The sequence below is a fragment of the Felis catus genome, chromosome E3, assembly GCF_018350175.1.
Source record: "Felis catus isolate Fca126 chromosome E3, F.catus_Fca126_mat1.0, whole genome shotgun sequence".
Classification (NCBI taxonomy): Eukaryota; Metazoa; Chordata; class Mammalia; order Carnivora; family Felidae; genus Felis; species Felis catus.
In genome coordinates this window covers 11055470-11078329 of record NC_058383.1, presented here as the reverse complement: position 1 = coordinate 11078329, position 22860 = coordinate 11055470, and the positions used below count along the sequence as shown (strand labels likewise).

At 46.6% G+C, this 22860-nt stretch overlaps 1 protein-coding gene across 14 annotated transcripts in view; it reads left to right on the top strand.

Annotated features, from left to right (window-relative positions):
• LOC101096126 (general transcription factor II-I repeat domain-containing protein 2B) overlaps window positions 1-21720 on the top strand; it is a 51726-nt gene extending 30006 nt beyond the window's left edge. For 4 of the 14 annotated variants that reach the window (XM_023246375.2, XM_045048203.1, XM_045048202.1 and 1 more), the window contains exons 9-16: window positions 67-144; window positions 3528-3584; window positions 6426-6488; window positions 14857-14934; window positions 16040-16123; window positions 17017-17200; window positions 17521-17549; window positions 19917-21720. In XM_023246375.2, the coding sequence (XP_023102143.1) occupies window positions 67-144; window positions 3528-3584; window positions 6426-6488; window positions 14857-14934; window positions 16040-16123; window positions 17017-17200; window positions 17521-17549; window positions 19917-21520 (2177 nt within the window). In that variant the 3' untranslated portion in view covers window positions 21521-21720. Of the gene's footprint in view, window positions 1-66; window positions 145-3527; window positions 3585-6425; window positions 6489-6779; window positions 7077-14856; window positions 14935-15415; window positions 16014-16039; window positions 16124-16990; window positions 17201-17288; window positions 17550-18450; window positions 19147-19916 lie in introns of those variants that run through there. The other 10 variants (XM_023246379.2, XR_002738829.2, XM_023246376.2 and 7 more) reach the window with 10 other exon arrangements.
• The last annotated feature ends 1140 nt before the right edge of the window (window positions 21721-22860 follow it).

The following is a 22860-nucleotide window of genomic DNA, read 5'->3' as shown; positions in this document are numbered from 1 at the left end:
CGTCCCAGCCGGTCCTAGTTCTCTGTGGCCTAACACGCGATTTTATGATTTTCATTGCTTCCAAAGGCACGGCACTGAGAGCGGCGGCTGTGTCAGTCAAGAAGGAGTCAGAAGATCCTAATTACTATCCGTATAATACGCAAGGTAATCCCATTTTATTTTCATTTCCTTCCCCAAATGTTGCTTGTGACAGGAAGTTTTTTTGTCGTAGTTTTAAAAATTAATTTGTTGTGAGAGAGAGGGAGATAGAGAATCCCAAGCCGACGCCACACTGTCCGCGCAGAGCCGGACGCGGGGCTTGACCTCGCAAACCACGAGATTGCGACCTGAGCCGAAATCGAAGAGTCGGACGCTCCACCGGCTGAGCCACCCAGGTGCCCCCGAGATGAGAAATTTTAATTAGCCCCCATCTGGAAAACAGGCCGAAGCAATACGTTTACTGGGATGTAGCATACTGCCATTTAAAGTAAAGCATTTTAGGGGTGCCTGGGTGGTGCAGTTGGTTAAGCATCCGACTTCAGCCGGGTCACGATCTCGCGGTCCGGGAGTTCGAGCCCCACGTCAGGCTCTGGGCTGATGGCTCGGAGCCTGGAGCCTGTTTCCGATTCTGTGTCTCCCTCTCTCTCTGCCCCTCCCCCGTTCATGCTCTGTCTCTCTCCGTCCCAAAAATAAATAAACGTTGAAAAAAAATAAAGTAAAGCATTTTACGGTTAGGAAATAGATCCGTGTTCAGCCTAAATCCGCATGCTTCGAGGCAAACGTGAAGACAGAGGTATCCTGGTGCGTTTTACTTGAGCTTGTCTGTTAAGTATTCTTATTTTGCATGTTCTAAAGTATGTCCCCCTAATCCTTTGCTGTCCTGTCTGTCCCCTAAGTTACTGAGAAAATATCGAAAGATCAACACATTCAGGTACCCCGTTCTTAATAATATTTGCTTCAGTGACGTCATACAAGTTAAACGGCGGAACAGCAGACACTGATTAGCGGGTAGTCGGTCTATGCACTCGCCTGGCTTGGTCCTGTCCCCAGAGACTGGATCCCTGCCGGACCCCGGCGTGGTACCAGTTTGACGACGTGGTGTTGTGCAGGGACGGTTCTAAATCCTCGACCGCGACCAGGTTTGAAGCGCTTCCTACAAAATCTTAATTTTGAAGTTTTCCTGCAGTATTACAGAGCTCTGTAACTTAGACACTTTTTTCAGAATACCTGGGTGGCTCGGTCAGTTGAGCCACCCCCTCCTGGTTTTGGCTCAGGTCATGATCTCAACGGTGCGTGAGTTCGAGCCCCGCGTTGGGCTCTGCGCGGACAGAGTGGAGCCTGCTTGGGATTCTCTCTCTTTTTCTTTCTCTCTCTCTCTCTCTCTCTCTCTCTCTCAAAATAAACAAACCGCTTTTTTCAAAAACTCTGAAGACCAGTGAAAAAGTGTCCATTGTCGCGGCACCTGGGTGGCTCAGTCGGTTGAGCGTCCAACTTCGGCTCAGGTCACGATCTCACTGCTTGTGGGTTCGAGCCCCACATCGGGCTCCGTGCTGACAGCTCAGAGTCTGGAGCCTGCTTCCGATTCTGTGTCTCCTTCTCTCTCTGCCCCTCCCCCACTCACACTGTGTCCCTCTCTTTCTCAAAAATAAATAAACATTAAAAAATATTGTTTTTAAATAAAATACTTAAGGGGCGCCTGGGTGGCTCAGTCAGTTAAGCAGCCAACTTTGGCTCAAGTCATGATCTCATAGTTTGTGGGTTCGAGCCCCGTGTCGGGCTCTTTGCTGACAGCCCAGAGCCTGGAGGAGCCTGCTTCAGATTCTGCGTCTCCCTCTCTCTCTGCCCGTCCCCCACTTGCATGCTGTCTCTCAAAAATAAATACACATTAAAAAAATTTTAATACTTAAGAAAAAATTTAACCAAAGAATTGCAAGACTTGTACACTGAAAACTATAAAACGTTGTTTAAAAAATTAAAGGAGATCTAAATAAACGGAAAGCTATTCTGTGTTCACGGACTGGAAGACTTCCTTAAGATTGTTATGGAAATTCAAGGAACCCGGAATAGCCAAAACAATCTTGAAAAAGCACCGAGTCAGAAGACCCACATTTCCTGATTTCAAAACCTACTGCAAAAGCTACGGTTGTCGACTGTGGTCCTGGCATAGGGTTAGACAGTGGATATTCAGTGGAATAGATTTGAGAGTGCAGAAATAAACCCCTATCTTTATAGCTACTTGATTTTCAACAAGGGTGCAAAACAATTCACTGGGGAAAGAATAGTCTTTTCAAAAAAATGGTACTAGAATAACTGGATTTCTACATACAGAAAGATCCACTCAGACCTCTACCTCACACCATATACAAAAACTAACTCAAAATGGATCAAAGACCTAAATGTAAGAGTTAAAAATTCTCATGCACTTAGAGCTCCTAGACGCAGATGGTTGTGACCTTGGATTAGATAATGGTTTCTTAGCTAGAGCAGCCAAAGGAAAAAAATAAATTAAACTTCATTAAAATTAAAAACTTGTACTTCAAAGAACTCTATCAAAAAAGGAAAAAGGCCACCAATGGAATTAGAGGAAATGTTTGCAAGTTATATATCAGATGAGGATATCATGTCCAGAATAAGAACTGTTTTAACTGAACGACGAAAATGCAAATTATGCTATTTAAAATGGAAAACGGGGTGCTGGCTGGCTCAGTCAGTGGAGCATGTGACTCTTGATCACGGGCTTGTGAGTTCAAGCCTCACATTGGGTGTAGAGATTACTTAAAAAGAAAATCTTTAGGGGTGCCTAGTTGGCTCAGTCAGTTAAGCGTCTGACTTCGGCTCAGGTCACGATCTCATGGTGCGCGAATTCGAGCCCCACGTGGGGCTCAGACCCTGGAGCCTGCTTCAGATTCTGTGCCTCCCTCTCTCCCTGCCCCTCCCCCGCTCATGCTCTGTCTCTCTCTCAAAACCATAAATATTAAAAAAAGAGAGAGAGAAAAGGCTCTGAAGATCCCGTAGTGAAAAAAGGGGGCACAGAAAAACAGGATATGGAGTTGGTGACTATTGGCACCAGGGAAGGGCACGTCTCTGTGCCATCTCTGCTTCTGTAGGTTTGAAACTTCTCCAAATTGCAGGTAAGACCACAAAAGACATAGAGAAAGGATCATTTGTGTGAATTTTATTTCAAGGAGTTGAAGTGTTTTTCATGTGCATTCCTGCGTGGGTCTCGAACCGTTTGGATGGTTTTAAATGGATTCTTGTTTAGGGAAACCTGGGTGGCTCAGTAGGTTAAGCGTTCAGCTCTTGGTTTCGGCTTAGGTCATGATCTCACAGTTCGTGGGTTCCAGCCCCGTGTCAGGCTCTGTGCTGACAGTGCAGAGCCTGCTTGGGATTCTCTCTCCTCCTCTCTGCCTGTTACTCTTGCTGTCTCTGTGTCTCTCAAAATAAATAAACTTAAAAAAATTCTTTTAAATAGAAACCATAAATGGATTCTAGTTTACATTTTGCATTTTGCCCTTTCTAAATATCTGTATCATTTGCTTCCCTTCCAGACAGCCATCATCCTTCTGGGAGCAGCGACGTCATAGACATGGAATTATCCCTGGAAGGTTAGAAAAGCCATTTTATGCTTTTTTCTTTTTTCTTTTTTTTTTTTTTTTTTGGTTTTGTTTTAGTCTACAGTGTTTTGCAAAGAACACAGTCTTTGAAACGCCCATGACGCATGTTTGAAACTAAGGCAGCTTCCTGGCATGCCTTCTTAGAAAGCCAGATGAGTCTTAGCCCTAGAATGTGGCTCTGGGAATCTGTCAGTCTCTTCCTTCTCCGACCTGTAAGAGATTCTACGTAAAGCACCTGGATTAGAGGTCGCGTGGCGAGAAAACTTCACATCTGTGTCATTCGTTGCTTTATTCCGTTTTCTCTTCTTGAATGGGTATACCAGAATTCTTTTTTTATTAATGTTTATTTATTTTTTGAGAGACAGAGCATGAGCAGGGGAGAGCAGAGAGAGGGGGAGACACAGAATACGAAGCAGGCTGCAGGCTCTGAACTGTCAGCACAGAGCCCGACGCGGGGCTTGAACTCACGGACCGTGAGATCACGACCTGAGCCGAAGTCGGACGGTCAATTGACTGAGCCACCCAGGCACCCCAGTGTTGTTGATTTTTTAATGTTTATTTATCTATTTTTGAGAAAGCACAAGCAGGGAAGGCGCAGAGGGAGAGGGAGACAGAGAATCCGAAGCAGGCTCTCCACTGTCAGCACAGAGCCTGATGTGGGGCTTGAACTCACTAACCGTGAGAACATGACCTGAGCCAAAGTTGGACACTTAACTGACTGAGCCACCCAGGCATCCTTGTGTGGTCTTTTGTTTTTGTTTGTTTATTTTATTTTATTTTATTTTATTTTATTTTATTTTATTTTTAACATTTATTTATCTTTGAGAGACAGAGAACAAGCAGGGGACAGGCGGAGAGCAGGGGAGACAGAATCCGAAGCAGGCTCTGGGCTCAGAGCTGTCAGCACAGAGCCCGACGTGGGGCTTGAACCCACAAACTGTGAGATCATGACAGATGCTTAACCAACTGAGCCACCCAGGCGCCCCTATTTATTTATTTTTGATGAGGGTCGTACAGAAAGGGAGAGGGAGAATCCCAAGCAGGCGCGGGGCTGGAATCCATGAACCGCAACATTGTGACCTGAGCTGAAATCAAGAGTCGGATACCCTCCAGACTGAGCCACCCAGGCGCCCCTGTGTCATTTTTAATAGCTTCTCTGAGGGGCACCTGGGGGGCTCAGTCGGTTGAGCGTCCGACTTCAGCCCAGGTCATGATCTCACGGTTCGTGAGTTCAAGCCTTGCGTCGGGCTCTGTGCTGACAGCTCAGAGCCTGGAGCCTGCTTCGGATTCTGTGTGTGTGTCTCTCTCTGTCTCTCAAAAAAACACGAATAAACATTAAAAAAATTTTTTTGTAAAAAAAGATAGAGGAAGGCCTACATGGGAATCCGGGTAGAACTAGTATGGAGTGAGAATCAGAGAGATGTCACTGGATGTTGGCCTTTGAAATACTTTGTTTCTGAAGAGATTTTTAAGTATTTTTTTTTTTAGTAATCTCCCCACCCAGCATGGGATTCGAACCCACAACCCCAAGATCAAAAGTTGCATGGTCTACTGCCTGAACCAACCCACACCCCCAAGAGGTTTTTTATTATTATAGTACAGCAGGAAACCCATTTATGATAGACCTGAATTCGTTTGATTTGGGTTTTTTTTTTACCTTTTTAACTAAAGATTCAGAAAAAGCTGCAAGAACAGTCAGAGAGGTCTGGTGGGCCTTCACCCGTTTCCCCCCAAGCATTACGTGTTCCATTACCATAGTCCAATATCCAAACAGCTGATTTGTTTTGCGTCTTTCTCCCTTCATGAACAATTAATGGAAGGTATTTTTTTTTTTTAGTGTTTATTTATTTTTGAGAGAGAGACAAGAGTGCTTTCTTTGATCCCTGTGATTCCTGACAACAAGGAAACGCTATGGCCATAGGAATTCCATTAGATGGACATTCTGTGTCCCCTGACGTGGGTAACCGGGTATTGTGTTATAAGATCTGAGAGTTTCTTCTCTCCCCTTAACCCTTATAAGGTTGTCCTTTCTTACCCTGTGATCCCTTTGAAAGTTAAAATTACAGGGGTGCCTGAGTGGCTCAGTCCATTGAGCGTCCGACTTGGGCTCAGGTCATGATCTCACGGTTCGTGAGTTCGAGCCCCACGTCGGGCTGTGTTCTGACAGCTTGGAGCCTGGAGCCTGCTTCAGATTCTGTCTCTCTGTCTCTCTCTCTCTCTGGGCCCCTCCCCCGCTCATGCTCTGTCTCTCTCTGTCTCAAAAAAAAAAAAAAAAACAAAACATGAAAAGAAAATTTTTTTTATTTTAATTAAAAAAATTTTTTTAATCTTTTAGTAAAATAAAAGTAAAGTTAAAATTACCTTCAGGGGTGCCTGGGTGGCTCAGTTAAGCATCCGAGTCTTGATTTTGGCTCAGGTCACGACCTCATGGTTCATGAGTTCAAGCCCTGCGTCAGGCTCTGCACTGGCAGCACGGAGCCTGCTTGAGATTTTCTCTCTCGCTCTCTCTCTTCCCCGCCCCCACTCGTGCTCTGTCTCTCTTGAAATAAATAAACTTTAAAAATGCTTTCAGGTTTAGGGGCGCCCAGCTGGCTCGGTTGGAAGAGTGTGTGGCCCTTGATCTGGGGGTTGTGAGTTTGAGCCCCATGGTGGATGTAGAGATTACTAAAAAAATAAAAATAAACAAATAAAATTGTTTACAAAAATTACCTTCACGTTTATACCTCTACGTGTACTAAGTATGACACATGCCTAAAATGCCAGGATAAGCTCCTCTTGGAAGGCGAGATTACATAATAACAGATGTCATTTTAGAAATTTTGTTTTTTCAAGATTCCACTCTGCTTGTCCCATCAGAAGCGTGTGAGGACCCCGAAGCCGAGGTGAAAATTGAAGGTCAGTTGCCTAAACCCTTGTCAGAGTGACACATGGCTGAGTGTGGCGTTCATCCATTCCTAAAGGGGTTATTGTTGGGGGGGGGGATGGAATATGCGGGGGCGGGGTGTGTATGTAGGGGGTGGAGGTGTGTGTGTGTGTGTGTGTGTTTTATGCCATGCACATCAGCACCAGACTGTCCGCCGTCCCCAGTGAGGGAAGAAGGAAGGGGGATGGGCAGAGAGGGGAAGAGGGAAGGGGATGGGCAGGGAGGGCTGCATTTCCCTCAGAAAACACCCCCACTTCCACTAGATGGATGAAGAGTTTACAGATAACAACTGATTGGGCCTAGAAGCAGTAAACTCCGTTCAACGGCAAGTATCTCACGGAAGTCAAGTTCGAAGTGTGGTTTTAAACAGATTTATTTTTAAGATCCACCACGTAAGGTAATTTTCGTTAAAAGACTTACAAACTGACGTGTAATCTGTTTGGGTTTTGTTCAGATGTCTGTTTCAAAACCACATCCAAGGGGCGCCTGGGCGGCTCAGTCGGTTGAGCATCTGACTCTTGGTTTTGGCTCAGGTCATGATCTCACAGTTTGTGGGTTTGAGCCGCTCTCTCTCTCTCTCTCTCTCTGTCTCTTTTTTTCCTTTGCTTGTTTGTTTTGTTTCTTATATTCCACATATGCGTGAGATCATATGGTTTTGTCTTTCTCTGATTGACTTCTTTGCTTAGCATTATACTTTCCACATCCATCCATGTTGTGGCAAATGGCAATGTTTTGTTTTTTTGTTTTTTTTTAATTTTTTTATTTTGGGGAGAGCACACGTGGTGGAGGGGCAGAGAGAGGGGGACAGAGGATCTGAAGCAGGCCCTGTGCTGACGGGCTGACGACAGTGAGCCCGATGTGGGGCTCGAACTCCCGAACCACGAGATCATGACCTGAGCCGAAGTCAAGCGCTCAACCGACTGAACCATCCAGGTGCCCCAAGATTTCATTCTTTTCTTTATGGCTGAATAATGTTCCATTGGATATATATATACATCCCTTCGTCTGTGGATAGACGCGGGCTGCTTCCATAATTTGGCTATTATAAATAATGCTGCGATAAACATCGGGGTGCACGTATCCCTTTGAATTCGTGTTTTTATGTTTTGGGGGTAAATACCCACTAGTATGATTACTGGATCGTAGGGTAGATCTATTTTTCATTTTTTAAGGACCCTCCACACTGTTTTCCGGAGCGGCCGCGCCAGTCTGCACTCCCACCAACAGGGCAAGAGGGTTCCCCTTTCTCCGCATCCTCGCCAACACCCGTTGTTGCTCGTGTTGTTGATTTTAGCCATTCTGACAGGTGTGACGTGTCATCTCGTTGTGGTTTTGATTTGCATTTCCCTGTTGCTGAGTGACACTGAGCATTTTCATGTGTCTGTTGGCCATCCGGATGTCTTCTTTGGGGAAGCGTCTGTCCACGTCTTCTGCCCATTTTTTAATTGGATTATTTGGTTTTTGGGTGTAGAGTTGTATCAGTTCCTTATATATTTTGCATACTTAACGCTTTATTGGATCTGTCATTTGCAAATATCTTCTCCCATTCAGTAGTTTGCATTTTAGTTCTGTGGATGGTTTCCTTCGCTGTGTAGAAGCTTTTTGTTTTGATGTCGTCCCAATGGTTTACTTTTGCTTAAAAGCAAGATTTCCCTCGCCTCGGGGGACATTTCTAGAGAAATGTTGCTACAGCCGATGTCGGAGAAATTACTACCTTGCTCTCTTCAAGGATTTTTATGGTTTCAGGTCTCACATTTAGGTCTTTAATCCATTTTGAGTTTATTTTTGTGTATGGTGCGAGGCGACCCAGTTTCATTCTTTTGCATGTGGCTGTCCAGTTTTCCCATCACCATTTGTTGGAGAGACTGTATTTCCCCCTCATATATTCTTTCCTCCTTTGTCGAAGATTAATTGACCATATAATTGGGGGTTTAGTTCTGGGTTTTCTGTTCTAGTCCATTGATCTATGCATCTGTTTTAATGCCAGTCCCATACTGTTTTAATTACTACCGCTTTGGTTTTGTTTTTTGTTTTTTGTTTTGTTTTGTTTTGTTTTTTTAATTTTTTTTTAATGTTTGTTTATTTTTGAGACAGAGAGAGACAGAGCATGAATGGGGGAGGGGCAGAGAGGGAGACACAGAATCGGAAGCAGGCTCCAGGCTCTGAGCTGTCAGCACAGAGCCCGACGCGGGGCTCGAACTCACAGACCGTGAGATCATGACTTGAACGGAAGTCGGACGCTCAACCGACTGAGCCACCCAGGCGCCCCTAATTACTACCGCTTTGTAATAGAACTTGAAATCTGGAATTGGGATGCCTCCAGCTTTGTTTTTGTTTTTCAAGATTGCTGTCCGAGGTCTTTGGTGGTTCCATACAAATCTTAGGATTGTTTGTTCTAGTTCAGTGAAACATGCTCTTGATATTTTGGTAGGGATCGCATTGAGTCTGTAGATGGCTGTGGGGAGTATGGCTATTTTAACAATATTTGTTCGTCCAGCCCATAAGCATGGAATGTCTTTCCATTTCTTTGTGTCCTCCTGAATTTCTTTCACTGGTACTCTTTTTTTTTTTTTAATTTTTTTTTTTTTTTTACATTTTATTTATTTTTGAGAAACAAGAGTGAGACAAAGCGTGAGCAGGGGAGGGGCAGAGAGGGAAGGAGACACAGAATCTGAAGCAGGCTCCAGGCTCTGAGCAAGCAGTCAGCACAGAGCCCGACGCGGGGCTTGAACCCACAAACTGTGAGATCATGACCTGAGCCGAAGTCGGACGCTCAACCAACTGAGCCACCCAGGCGCCCCTTTTCACTGGTACTTTTAATTTTCAGAGTACAGGTCTTTTCACTTCTATAGTTAAGTTTATTCCTAGACATTTTATTGTTTTTGGTGCAGTTGTAAGTGAAATTGTTTTCTTAATTTCACTTTCTGCTGCTCCCTTATTAGTGCACAGAAATGCAACAGGTTTCTGTATATTGGTTTTGTATCCCGCAACCTTAGTGAATTCCTTCATCCATTCTGGTAGTTTTTTGGTGGAGTCTGTGGGATTTTCTATATATAGTATCATGTCATCTGCAAATAGCGAGAGCTTTATTTCTTCCTTACCAATTTGGATGCCTTTTATTTCTTTACATTATCAATTTGCTTACGTTATCAAACTCTTTACATTATCAAAAAGGGAGTCCTTTTTAATTTAGAGATAATATTACTTCTCATGAAACACCACGGGGTCTGGATTGATTTTGCCACGATTAGGGAAATTTTGAGAGTAAATGAATGTTCCCATCTGGACTTGATTCTTCCATTTGTACTTCATATATTTGAATTCTAAAAATGGTGTCATCGAGTTCATTGTTTTAGAGGGGAAATCCCTCTCATCACTATTTTTTTTTAAGTTTATTTATTTTATTTTGAGAGAGAGTGTGCATGCATGAGCGGGGGAAGGGCAGAAAGAGACGGAGTTAGAGAATCCCAAGCAGGCTCCGTGCTGTCAGCTCGAAGCCCAGTGCGGGGCTCGATCTCATGAACTGTGAGATCATGACCTGAGCTGAAATCGGGCCCCTTAACCAGCTGAGCCACCCAGGCACCCCTCATCACTGTTTATAACAGAGAAAAAGCAGGTGTGGCGTAAGTGCCCAGCAGTTAGCGAAAGGGTCGTGGCCATCTGCTGGGGAAAATGTTCATGGGCATTCAGTGAAAGTCAGCTGTCTGGCTCAAGACAAGTTAGAAACAAAACAGAGGGACACTCAAGTCATAATTTACAGTAGGATCTCAATTTTGTTTAGAAAGAAATTTCATATAGAAAGAGAAAACTTAGGCGAAAATACAAAAAGAAAAAAGAAGCCATAGCCACCAGTATTAGAATTAACGTGATTTTACTTTTCTTCCTTTTGCCTTTACCGTTCCCCCGCCCCGCTCCGCCGGAAGCATAGATTCGTTAAGTATTAGGGGGAAAAGTCAGGTCCTGATGGGTTCTGTGTGAAGGGACCATTTCCCTGCAGGGTGTTAACCCTGAAAGCTTTATTGGGAATTATGTGGCGATGCCGTCAGGATAATTAGACTCGGAGGAGGTGCTTTCCTGTCTGGGGACGATGTCCCTGACCCCCCAGCCAGCAGGGGTAGATGGATTTTCCCTTAGACGGGTAGATGTGTGCGGATTCACTCACACCTGAAGTCAGGGGGGCCTCAGTGGGTTTAAATTTTTTTTTTCAACATTTATTTATTTTTGGGACAGAGAGAGACAGAGCGTGAACAGGGAGGGGCAGAGAGAGAGGGAGACACAGAATCGGAAACAGGCTCCAGGCTCTGAGCCATCAGCCCAGAGCCCGACGCGGGGCTCGAACCCACGGACCGCGAGATCGTGACCTGGCTGAAGTCGGACGCTTAACCGACTGTGCCACCCAGGCGCCCTTTTTTTAAAAATTTTTTTTTCAACATTTATTTATTTTTGGGACAGAGAGAGACAGAGCATGAACGGGGGAGGGGCAGAGAGAGAGGGAGACACAGAATCGGAAACAGGCTCCAGGCTCTGAGCCATCAGCCCAGAGCCTGACGCGGGGCTCGAACTCACGGACCGCGAGATCGTGACCTGGCTGAAGTCGGAGGCTTAACCGACTGCGCCACCCAGGTGCCCCTTCAGTGGGTTTAAACGTGATATTTACATTGCCCAATTTCAGAGCCATCATAAGGCCTCCGGTACCTCCCATTCTGAGCCATACGGTGTGGGGCTTTTTCCCCTTAAAACCCCACGAAAGGAAACCCTTAAATTACCTTAAATGCTTTTTATTGTGGTGAAACTCACATCACATAAAATTAACCATTTTAGAATAAATGATTCCGTAGCATGTAGTACATTCATGGTGTTGGGCAACCACCACCTCTATCGCGTTCCAGAACATTTCTGTCTCCCCAGAAGGAAACCCTGTACCCATTACCATCCCTCCCCATTCTCTCCTCCCCCCCCCCCCCCATCACGGTCATCCACCAATCTACTCTCTGTCTCTGGATTTACTTGTCCTACATAGTTCCTACCGGTGGGATTGCACAATGTGTGACCCTTGGGGCCTGGCTTCTTTCACTTAAAATCTCCAAAGTTCAGGGCTGGGTGGCTCCGTTGGTTGAGCATCCAACTTCAGCTCATGTCATGATCTCATGGTCCATGGGTTCAAGCCCCGCATCAGGCTCTGTGCTGACAGCTCTGAGCCCGGAGCCTGCTTCGGATTCTGTGTCTCCCTTCTCTCTGCCCCTCCCCCATTCATGCTCTGCCTCTCTCTGTCTCAAAAATAAACATTAAAAGCAAATTTTTTTTCAATCATGGTTTATCTGTTCTTCCATTGATGGATGTTTGGGTTGTTGCCTCACAGTACTTCTAAGAATATAACAGGGATGCCTGGGTGGCTCAGTGGTTAAGCATCTGGCTCTTGATTTCAACTCAGGTCATGATCTCATGGCTCATGAGTTCAAGCCCCATATTGGGCTCCGTGCTGTCAGTATGGAGCCTGCTTGGGATTCTCTCTCCGCCTGTTCCCCGCTTGTTGTCTCTCCCCCTCTCTCCCTTTCTCTCTCAAACATTTTTTAAAAAATATAGCGGAACATGTCAACTCACTATGTCGTACCCCTGAAGCTATTGCGACGTTGTATGTCACATCTCCTTCAATTGAAAAAGGAAACGGGGGGGGGGTGGGGGTGGCGCCTGGGTGGCTCAGTTGGTTGAGTGTCCAACTTCAGCTCAGGTCACGATCTCGCGGTCCGCGAGTTCAAGCCCCGTGTCGGGCTCTGGGCTGATGGCTCGGAGCATGGAGCCTGCTTCCGATTCTGTGTCTCCCTCTCTCTCTGCCCCTCCCCCGTTCATGCTCTGTTTCTCTCTGTCCCAAAAATAAATAAATGTTAAAAAAATTAATAAAAAAAATAAAAATAAATTTAAAAAAAATAAGAAGAAGAAAAAGGAAACGGGGGAGCCTGGCTGGCTCAGTTGAAAGAGCGTGTAACTCTTGATCTCAGGTTCATGAGTTTGAGCCCCACATTGGGTATAGAGATTTTTTTTAAAGAAATAGCTTTGTTTATTTTTATTTCTTTTCAATGTTTATTTTTGAGGGAGAGAGAAAGAGCGAGCAGGGGAGGGGCAGAGAGAGAGGAAGACACAGACTCTGAAGCAGGCTCCAGGCTCCAAGCTGTCAGCACAGAGCCCAACACAGGGCTCAAACCCACGAACTGAACCATGAGATCATGACCTGAGCTGAAGTCGGACACTTAACTGACCGAGCCACCCAGGCGCCCCTGGGTGAGCACCTTTAAACTAACTTACAGTTGAGCAGTAACTAAGAAAGACTCGTTTATGTACAGAGATAGTTTTAGGAGAGTAAGGTTTACACCCATTCGTGAAAATACCATCCACTTATTTGAAATGTGCAGGGCCGGGGCGCCTGGGTGGCGCAGTCGGTTAAGCGTCCGACTTCAGCCAGGTCACGATCTCGCGCTCCGTGAGTTCGAGCCCCGCATCAGGCTCTGGGCTGATGGCTCGGAGCCTGCAGCCTGTTTCCGATTCTGTGTCTCCCTCTCTCTCTGCCCCTCCGCCATTCATGCTCTCTCTCTCTCTCTCTGTCCCAAAAATAAATAAACGTTGAAATGTGCAGGGCCATCAAAATGGGTTAACTGCCAATTTATGCATTAATTACAATAGGATTTTGATTAGTTTGCAAATTGTGCTTGGTATGTTTTATGACAGATTTTACACGTTGAAGAGTCAGTTTTATCTTTATTTTTAAGTTTATTTGGGTTTTTTAAGTAATCTCCACACCCAGCATGGGGCTCAAACCCATGACCCCAAGATCAAGAATCACACCCCTCCTCTGACAGCCAGCCAGGTGCCCTTGGAGGAGTCAGGTTTAAGGATAAAACATTAGTACTTTATCAGATCATAATGCCTTATCTTCTGACACTGTTTCTTAATTGAGTCTGGTGACCCAAATTAGTTCTGGGCTTTTTGGAGGCTCGACGGCGTAAAGTGCCCTGAAAGATTTTTTGTTTGTGTGTTTGCTTTTTAATTTGAGAGGCGGTGGGAGGAGGGGGGAGGTGGAGGTGGGGGGCGGGGGGGAGGGAGACAGAGAGAGAAGGAGAGAGAGAGAATCCCAAGCAGGCTCCACATTCAGCATGGAGCCCGACTCAGGGCTCGATCCCACAACCCCAGGATCACGACCTGAGCTGAAATCAAGACTCAGCCGCTCAACTGACTAAGCCACCCAGGCGCCCCGGGAAGGTTTTTCTTACTTCAAGTTGATGATGGAAACTGACAGTAGTTTCAGTAAGCTCTTAATGTTCAACCAGGTTGTTAAGGATCTGGCTTTCCAGGACCTACTAGATTTACCAGAAAAATGAGTCATTTTGGGGTCAAGACTTGCAAACTTTGCCACATTTCCTCCCCAAATTCTGTGTTTGAAGCAGCCCCGGAACACTGCAGGACAACCTAATGGCTTTTGTTGACAATGTGGCTCGTGTCCCTTTGAGGTCTTGCTCTTTAGATGCAGAGAACGGTGGGACGCCTGGTGGCTCAGTTGGTTGAGCGTCTGACTTCAGCTCAGGTCACGATCTCACGGTTCGTGAGTTCAAGCCCCGCATTGGGCTCTATGCTGACAGCTCGGAGCCTGGAGCCTGGTTTGGATTTCGGATTCTGTGTCTCCCTGTCTCTCTTCCTCCCCAGCTTGCTCTCTCTCTCTCTCTCTCTCAAAAAATAACAGTAAAAAAATTAAAATTAAAAAAAAAAAAAGCAGAAAGCCAGACGCCAGATGATGGATCGTTCGCAGAACACATGGATCGAGCTTTAAGTTCTCAAGGGACTAGAAAGTTCCTTTACATTTCCCACATGTAACTTCACTTGTGTTTGTCGTTTGACCAGAAAACATGATAATGTCCACTCTGCTTTTGTTTTTTAACCCTGTCTGAGCCTTTCCTTGACTGCCTGTTAAATCGTTTTTCAGAGGGCGTGTGCTTCTTAAATGTCCTCTTGGCCATTTATGTTCTATTTCCCCTCCCTCTCCCCCTCCTTTAAACTGAGTAACAACAAAGAAAATACACGTTTAAACATCCCTTTGAAGTCAAATTATACCGACTGATGCATTAGAGGCTATGAACTAAATAAAAAGTTAGGCTCTTTCCCCTGTGACCTTGACACTGAACTGCAGAGACCCAACTATCAGTTATGCTGTGGCGCCTTGTTATCCTGCAGCTAATTGTTCTCCGAAGCTTTAAAAATCGAATCTGTGCTTCTGACCAAAGTAGCACCTTGGCATTTTTAGAGGAGAATTGACCTAATTTTCTTCGAGTTCTAAATTTCAGTTTCTACTTTTAGGAAGGACAGCTGCCTCGGGTATTACGCGTTCCGCAGTGGGTGTTGAAGATCTTAACATCGTTCAGGTGACAATTCCAGGTATGGAAGCTTATCTGGCTTTATCATTATTTATTTTCTATGTTTCCTTTTGTTCTATTTTTTTTAATTTTGTTTTGTTTTGTTTTTGAGAGACAGAGAGAGACACAGCATGAGCGGGGAAGGGGCAGAGAGAGAGGGAGACACAGAATCCAAAGCAGGCTCCAGGCTCTGAGCTGTCAGCACAGAGTCCGACGCAGGGGCTCAAACCCATGAGCTACGAGATCATGACCTGAGCCCAAGTCAGATGCTTAACTGACTGAGCCACTCAGGCACCCTCCTTTTGTTCTGTTTTTAAACCATTTTGTGACACGGGTTAGTCCCTCAGAGCTGGTATTTATCTATTGATTTATGTATTTATTATATTTTGCTTCACCCTGTCAGCTAAGCAATGACAATTCAGGAATTAAAAATATGCTACAGATTGTCACACACTGCATATCTCGCTCATATCAGACATCATCAGATCTGTTTCTTTTCACAGCCATGCCCTGGAATTACCTGGAAAATACCCGCCAGGGCAGGCAACTCCAACCACCAGCTACCGTTAAATTGGAATTGGCCATAGAGGTGAAATTTATCTGCTGCCTGCCAAGCAATCTCTTCTGAATACATATATGTAAGGTCTATCTGGAGAGATGCAAAAGAATCTAATAACCTAGTTTCTCCAAGGAAAGAAACAGACTGAAGAGAAGGATGGGAGAGAGATGTTTCATTGTACACTATTCTGTGTCTCATGAATTTTGAACCATGTAATTTCTTTCTAATCCTACTACATCTTCTTCCTTTTACTTGTCATATTGCATTGGCTAGGATTGCTAATGTTGAAGAGTAGAGGTGAAAGTGGACATCCCTGTCTTGCACGATGTTGAAAATGTTCCGAACCTAAAGTAGTATGGAGTGTGTTTACATGGAGTTATAATTTGGCAAATTCTCTATCATCTGTAGCATTTCCAAAATGTTTAATTATTGCTAAAACTAAATTGAATGATAAGCCAGGTAAAGTGTTTTTTATCATGTGCCATCAGGCACTTCCTCCAACGGCTTTCATGGGGGTGAATAAATACATCAGTAACCCTTGTTTGCTTGATTGTCTAATTATTTTTAGATAATGAGAAGGACCGATTATCCAGCATTGAAAAGATAAAACAACTAAGAGAACAAGTCAATGACCTCTTTAGTCGAAAATTTGGTAAGTTTTTATATTGTTACGTATCCAAAATGTGTATTTTGAAGTATTTCTTTTTAATTGAATACTTTATCCAAGAAATTGATCTTTCTGGGGGCACCTAGCTGGCTCAGTCATAAGAGCGTGTGACTCTTGATCTGAGGGTCATGAGTTTGAGCCCCATGTTGGGTGTAGAGATTACTAAAAAAATTTTTTTTAATTTTATTAAAAATTTTTATAAACAATTTTATTAAAAAATTTTAATTTTATTAAAAATTTTTTAATGTTTATTTTTGAGAGAGAGAGAGAGAGAGCGGTTGGCAGAGGGCAGAGAGAGAGGGAGGCACAGAATCCGAAGCAGTCTCCAGGCTCCGAGCTGTCCGCGCAGAGCCCGACGCGGGGCACTGCAACTCACAAGCCACGAGATCATGACCTGAGCCGAAGTCGGACGCTCAACCGACTGAACCACCGAGGCGCCCCAATATTTTTCCAAAAAGAAATTGATCTTTCTACGAAGGGGTTATGATCAAGATGCGTGTGAATTTTTTCCCAAAGAGCTTTTACACGCACACACGAGTTACGATGATAATAGCTATTTTTGATTTCCTTAGTTCTTACCGTGGCTGAACATTGCTTTTAGCACTCACCTGTGATTAATCACGTACCCTTCACAAACCTTTACCCTCTTTCGGGTGGATGCTATGATTGTGTCTCTTTAACGGAGAGAGGAACCGGATCTGCTTTACGGCCCGTTGCCAGTTTCCCAGTCAGTAAGATTATTCGAGAAGTAGTAATGGCTGATCGCCCGTGTCGGTCACTTGGCGAGAAGGATTTTAACCTCTTGGCAGTAACCCCACGGTCTGGGCAAAAGTAAGTGACCCACTCAAGTAGGCCTTTCGTTGTCTGTCTCATCCCAGGGGAAGCAATTGGGGTAGATTTCCCCGTGAAAGTTCCCTACAGGAAAATCACGTTCAACCCCGGCTGTGTGGTCATCGACGGCATGCCCCCGGGGGTGGTCTTCAAAGCCCCCGGTTACCTGGAAATCAGCTCCATGAGAAGGATCTTGGATGCTGCGGAATTTATCAAATTCACAGTCATCAGGTGAGTGAGAGCTCCCTGCTTGGCCACGAGAACCAACGTGCGGCTCGCCGTGTGCACAAGGTGGGCCTTTTTTTTTTTTTTACCCCAGGAGGTGGGCGGTGGGTCCCTGAAGCCAAGCTTCTGCGCCAAGCCGCCTCCCCCACTGAGTTTACCGTACTCTGCTCCTGGGAGCCGTGTGTCCATGTCCCTGGTGACGGCGGCGGCCTCCCCCACTGCACCTAGCGTAGTGTTGACGCTCGCCGAAGCCCGTCAACCAGAACTGACCGGGCAAGAGGGGACGGATGACCTCTGTTGCACTCACCGTGTCTCTTTCTCTTCAGACCGCTTCCGGGCCTCGAGCTTAGCAACGGTGAGTATCCCGGGTGGCGAGCAGGGCGTTCCGGCACCCAGCGTGCGGTGCGACGCGTCTCGGCGGGCACTCCTTGGTTCTTGAGCCTTGAGCCTTAGAGCAAAGCGTGGTGCTCTCTAGATGCAGTTTCTTTTTTCCCCACTGGCGATCAGGTCCTTTAATTCTGCTGCTCAGCCAGGAATTTCTTCTCCCGCGATGGTTTGGTGCGGCTCACTGGTGCGGCCTCATCCGGGAGCCCTCCAGGGGCTGGTAGGTCGATGCCAAACTAGCCCATCCTGGCCGGTAAATAGGGCCTGCCTGGCCACCACAGCTCCACCCGCCCTGTGATCCCCCACCCAGATCTCCCCACAGTTCAGACCCGAAAGGGGTACCGCCTGGCACAGACAGGGGCTCCCAGGGCCCCCTCAACCTGTTCTGACAGAGCAATGCCCCAGCCCCCGTGCGTGGCAAATATCTCCCCTGGAGTCCTTGCACGCAAGTTAACACCCTGGAGGGTGAGTAAAGCAGGTGGAGAGCTGTTCGCAAGAGTGCGAGTCACGAGGGAACCTCCTCGTTTACAGTTTGAAAACAACGAAAACACTCTTGACAAACGCCCGACTGTTATTCCTAAACTCACCCTGTTGCCAAATGAATTTTTTTTTTTTGGTACGTTTTTGTACCCAGCTTTACGGGGGCATGGTTTACGTGCCGTAAAACTCGCTCGTGTGCAGTGTGCACACGTCAGTGATTTTTAGTAAATTTACAGAGTTGTGCAACCGTCACCACAATCTAACATTAGGACATTCCTGTCACCCCCAAAACATTCCTTCTACCCACGTCCCGTCATTTCCTGTTCCCGCCCCCAGCCCCAGGCAACCACCGAATTGACTTTCTTTCTGTCTCTGCCTTCATTTTCTTAAAGTGAATTTTTAGGCCTGTGTTTTCTCCCAAGTAGAGCTCACCTGCATCGTGGCCAGATTTCTTTAAATTTCAAACAAGTAAGTTCTGTGCGGCCCCGTGGCTATCTATGACCATGGTCTTTTGTGACTCACAGCAGGTAAATCACGCGCCTTCTGTGGCCATCCATGTCTCTGTTATTTCAAAGTTCTCTGGAGACCCAAATGAAAAATTATGCATTAAAATGCAAACATACTGCCAGATCATTCTTGCTTAAACCAGATGTGGCAAACATAGGTCCTTGTTGAACTTTACAAAAGATGCCTTTCTTTTGGCTCATGTACCTTTTTTTTTTAACTTTTTTTAAAAGTTTATTTATTTATGAGAGACAGAGAGACAGAGTGTGAGGGGGGAGGGGCAGAGAGAGAGGGAGACACAGAATCCGAAGCAGGCTCCAGGCTGTGAGCTGTCAGCATAGAGCCCAAGCCCACCTTGGGGCTTGAACCCATGAACCATGAGATCATGACCTGAGCCGAGGTCAGACGCTTACTGCGTAAGCCACCCAGGCGCCCCTGGCTCATGGACCTTTTAAAAATGGGAACATGCGGCCAACATTGAAAAGCCAGGGACTTTTGCCGAAAAAAAAAAAGAAAAGGAAAAAGAAAGCCACAGACTTTTTCATAAAAGTCTATTTCTGGGGGTGGGGGGCACCTGGCTGGCTCAGTGGATGGAGCACGTGACTTACTCTTGGGGTCGTGAGTTCGAGCCTCACCTGTGGTGTAGTTTACTTAGAAATTAAAAAAAAAAAGTCAATTTCCAAAGTTTCTTTTTTTTTATTTTATTTTTTTTAAACGTTTATTCATTTTTGAAAGTCAGAGACAGAGCATGAGCGGGGAAGGGGCAGAGAGAGGGAGACACAGAACCCAAGGCAGGCTCCAAGGCTCCGGGCCATCAGCACAGAGCCCGACGAGGGGCTCAAACTCACAAACTGCAAGATCATGACCTGAGCCGAAGTTGGTCACTTGACTGAGCCACCCAGGCGCCCCATTTTTTTTTAATTTTTTTTAATGTTTATTTATTTTTGAGACAGAGACAGACCGTGAACGGGGGAGGGTCAGAGAGAGAGGGAGACACAGAATCTGAAGCAGGCTCCAGGCTCTGAGCGGTCAGTACAGAGCCCAGCACGGGGCTCGAGCTCACGGACCTTGAGATCATGACCTGAGCCAAAGTCGGACGCTCAACCGACTGAGCCACCCAGGAGCCCCTCCAAGGTTTCTTTAGGAATCTGAAGATCTGGCCACCGTGGGCCCACGTTCCCTCCAGCGGCAATTCGCTGGAGCGGAGGGTCTGGCCGTCCCTCTCGGCAGGGGTGGGTTAACCGTGCCCATCCCCCAGCCACTTTACCCCTGACATTTATCATCATGCTTTTGCAATCATTTTTCGTAAAGAGAAAAAGTGAACTCTTTCTTGTCTCCGTGTCTCTATCAAAAGTGGGAAAGAGAAAGATAGACCAGGAGGGCCGCGTATTTCAAGAAAAGTGGGAGAGAGCGTATTTCTTCGTGGAAGTGCAGAACATTCCTACGTGTTTAATATGCAAACAGAGCATGTCGGTGTCCAAAGAATACAACCTCCGACGTCACTATCAGACGAACCACAGTAAGCACTACGACCAGTACACGGAGAAGCTGCGTGATGAGAAGCTCCACGAGCTGAAGAAAGGACTCAGGAAGTACCTCCTGGGGTCCTCAGAAATCGCGGGTCCCGAGCAGAAACAGGTGTTTGCGAACGCGAGTCCCGACGAAGACGCTGCCGCGCAGCCCGTAGAAGACGTGGCTGGGAAATTATGGGAGAAGTTACGTGAAAAAATCAAGTCGTTTGTGGCTTATTCCATTGCAATCGACGAGATCACGGACATAAACAACACCACCCAGCTGGCCATATTCATCCGTGGCGTGGACGAGAATTTCGACGCGTCGGAGGAGCTTTTGGATACGGTGCCCATGACGGGTACAAAATCCGGCCACGAGATGTTTCTGCGGGTCGAGAGAAGCCTTAAGAAGTTTCACATCGACTGGTCAAAACTGGTAAGCGTGGCCTCGACCGGCACCCCCGCGATGGTAGACGTGAACGACGGACTGGTCACAAAACTCAAGTCCAAGGTGGCAACGGTTTGCAAGGACTCGGACCTGAAGTCTGTGTGCTGCATCATCCACCCGGAGTCCCTCTGTGCGCAAAAGCTGAAGATGGACCACGTGATGAGCGTGGTGGTGAGCTCCGTGCACTGGATCTGCTCCCGTGGCCTGAACCACAGCGAGTTCACGACTTTGCTGTATGAACTGGAGAGCCAGTACGGCAGCCTGCTGTATTACACCGAGATTAAGTGGCTCAGCCGCGGGCTGGTGCTCAAGAGGTTCTTCGAGTCGCTGGAGGAAATCGATCACTTCATGTCATCCAGAGGGAAGCCCCTACCTCAGCTGAGCTCTCAGGACTGGATCCGAGACTTGGCCTTCTTGGTCGATATGACAACGCATCTGAACACCCTGAACATGTCCCTGCAAGGGCACTCGCAGGTCGTGACGCAGATGTACGACTTGATCCGGGCGTTCCTCGCCAAACTGTGCCTTTGGGAAACCCACCTGGCGAGGAACAACCTGGCCCACTTCCCCACGCTGAAGTCGGTTTCCAGAAACGAGAGCGACGCCCTGAACTACATTCCCAAGATCGTGGAACTAAAGACTGAATTCCAGAAAAGGCTGTCCGACTTCAAACTCTACGAAAGCGAACTGGCCCTGTTCAGCTCCCCTTTCTCGGTGAAGATCGAGAGCGTGCACGAAGCGCTCCAGATGGAGGTCATTGACCTGCAGTGCAACACGGTGCTCAAGACGAAATACGACAAGGTCGGGGTCCCGGAGTTCTGCAAGTACCTGTGGAGCACCTACCCCAAGTACAGGGTCCACTGCGCCAAGATTCTGTCCATGTTCGGGAGCACCTACATTTGCGAACAGCTCTTTTCCATCATGAAACTGAGCAAAACCAAATACTGCTCCCAGCTGAAGGGCCCGCAGTGGGATTCCGTGCTCCACATCGCGACGTGACTTTGAACGCGTCCCCGGCCGCGCGAGCCTGAAATCCCCTCAGCCCAGGGGATCGTGAGGTGAGAACGGAGTTATGAAAGGTGGCCGTTTCCTGTTTCTTCCCCACTTTGACTCGGAAATGGAACTTGCCGTGTCCCTGTTTGTATGACATTTTATGCTTCACCCATAGTCCAGTAAAAAATCAATACTGTTTTCTTGTATTTCTCTGGCGGTCCCCTTCTCTTAACGCCTGGCGGGTTTCACTCGTTCACCAACGCGCCCGACCCCCGCCGGCGTTGAGGCGTTAACGCCGAAGGCTAAATCAGTCAACAGAGAAACAGAGAGAGAGGTGTAGATCATGGAGGGGTATATTTGCACACACATCTGTCTCCCCGCTTGTTACACGGCGCCCCATGTGCTCTAAGGGGTTTGCAAGCTTGGGGACAGTCCCCTGGAGACACATTCACATACTCCTGTATGACCTGTCCCTGCCTCCACGCCAACCCACAAAGGTAGGACTTACCAATGGAAAACCCCAGAAAACAAATAACACGGGCTTTCAAAGGCTAAGTTATTGGCCAAGCCTAGGCTTGAAAGTTGTCTCTTTTTTTTTTTTTTGGTAAACTTTATTTGGAGGGGCACCTACCTCGCTGGCTCAGTCATGAGAGCACCCGACTCTTGATCTCCAGGTGGTAAGTTCGAGCCTCGCGTTGGGTGCGAAGATGGCTTTAAAAATAAATAAATACACTTTATTTTGAAATAATTTCTTTTTTAAAAAAATGTTTGTATTTTGGGGGTGCCTGGGTGGCTCATTCGGTTGAGTGTCTGACTTCGGCTCAGGTCACGATCTTGCAGTTTGTGAGTTCGAGCCCCGCGTCGGGCTCTGGGCTGACAGCTCGGAGCCTGGAGCCTGCTTCGGATTCTATGTTTCCCTCTCTCTCTCTGCCCCTCCCCTGCTAGTGCTCTGTCTCTCTCCTTTAAAAAAAATAAAAACATTAAAAAAAATTTTTAAGTTTATTTTTGATAAATAGAGACAGAGCACAAGAGGGGGAGGGGCAGAGAGAGAGGGAAACATAGAATCCGAAGCAGGCTCCAGGCTCCGAGCTGTCAGCCCAGAGCCCGACGCGGGGCTCGAACTCCTGAGCCAGGAGATCGTGACCTGAGCCAAAGTCGGACGCTTAACCGACTGAGCCACCCAGGCGCCCCCTATTTTGAAATACTTTCAAATGTGTAAAGAAGTTGCAGAAATGAGACTGGTACGAAGAATACTTACGTGTCCTCTTGCCAGATTCTCACCTTGTTGAACTTTTACCCCTTTGCTTTACCACTTGTTCACCTGGTTTCTGTCTTTCATGTGCGTG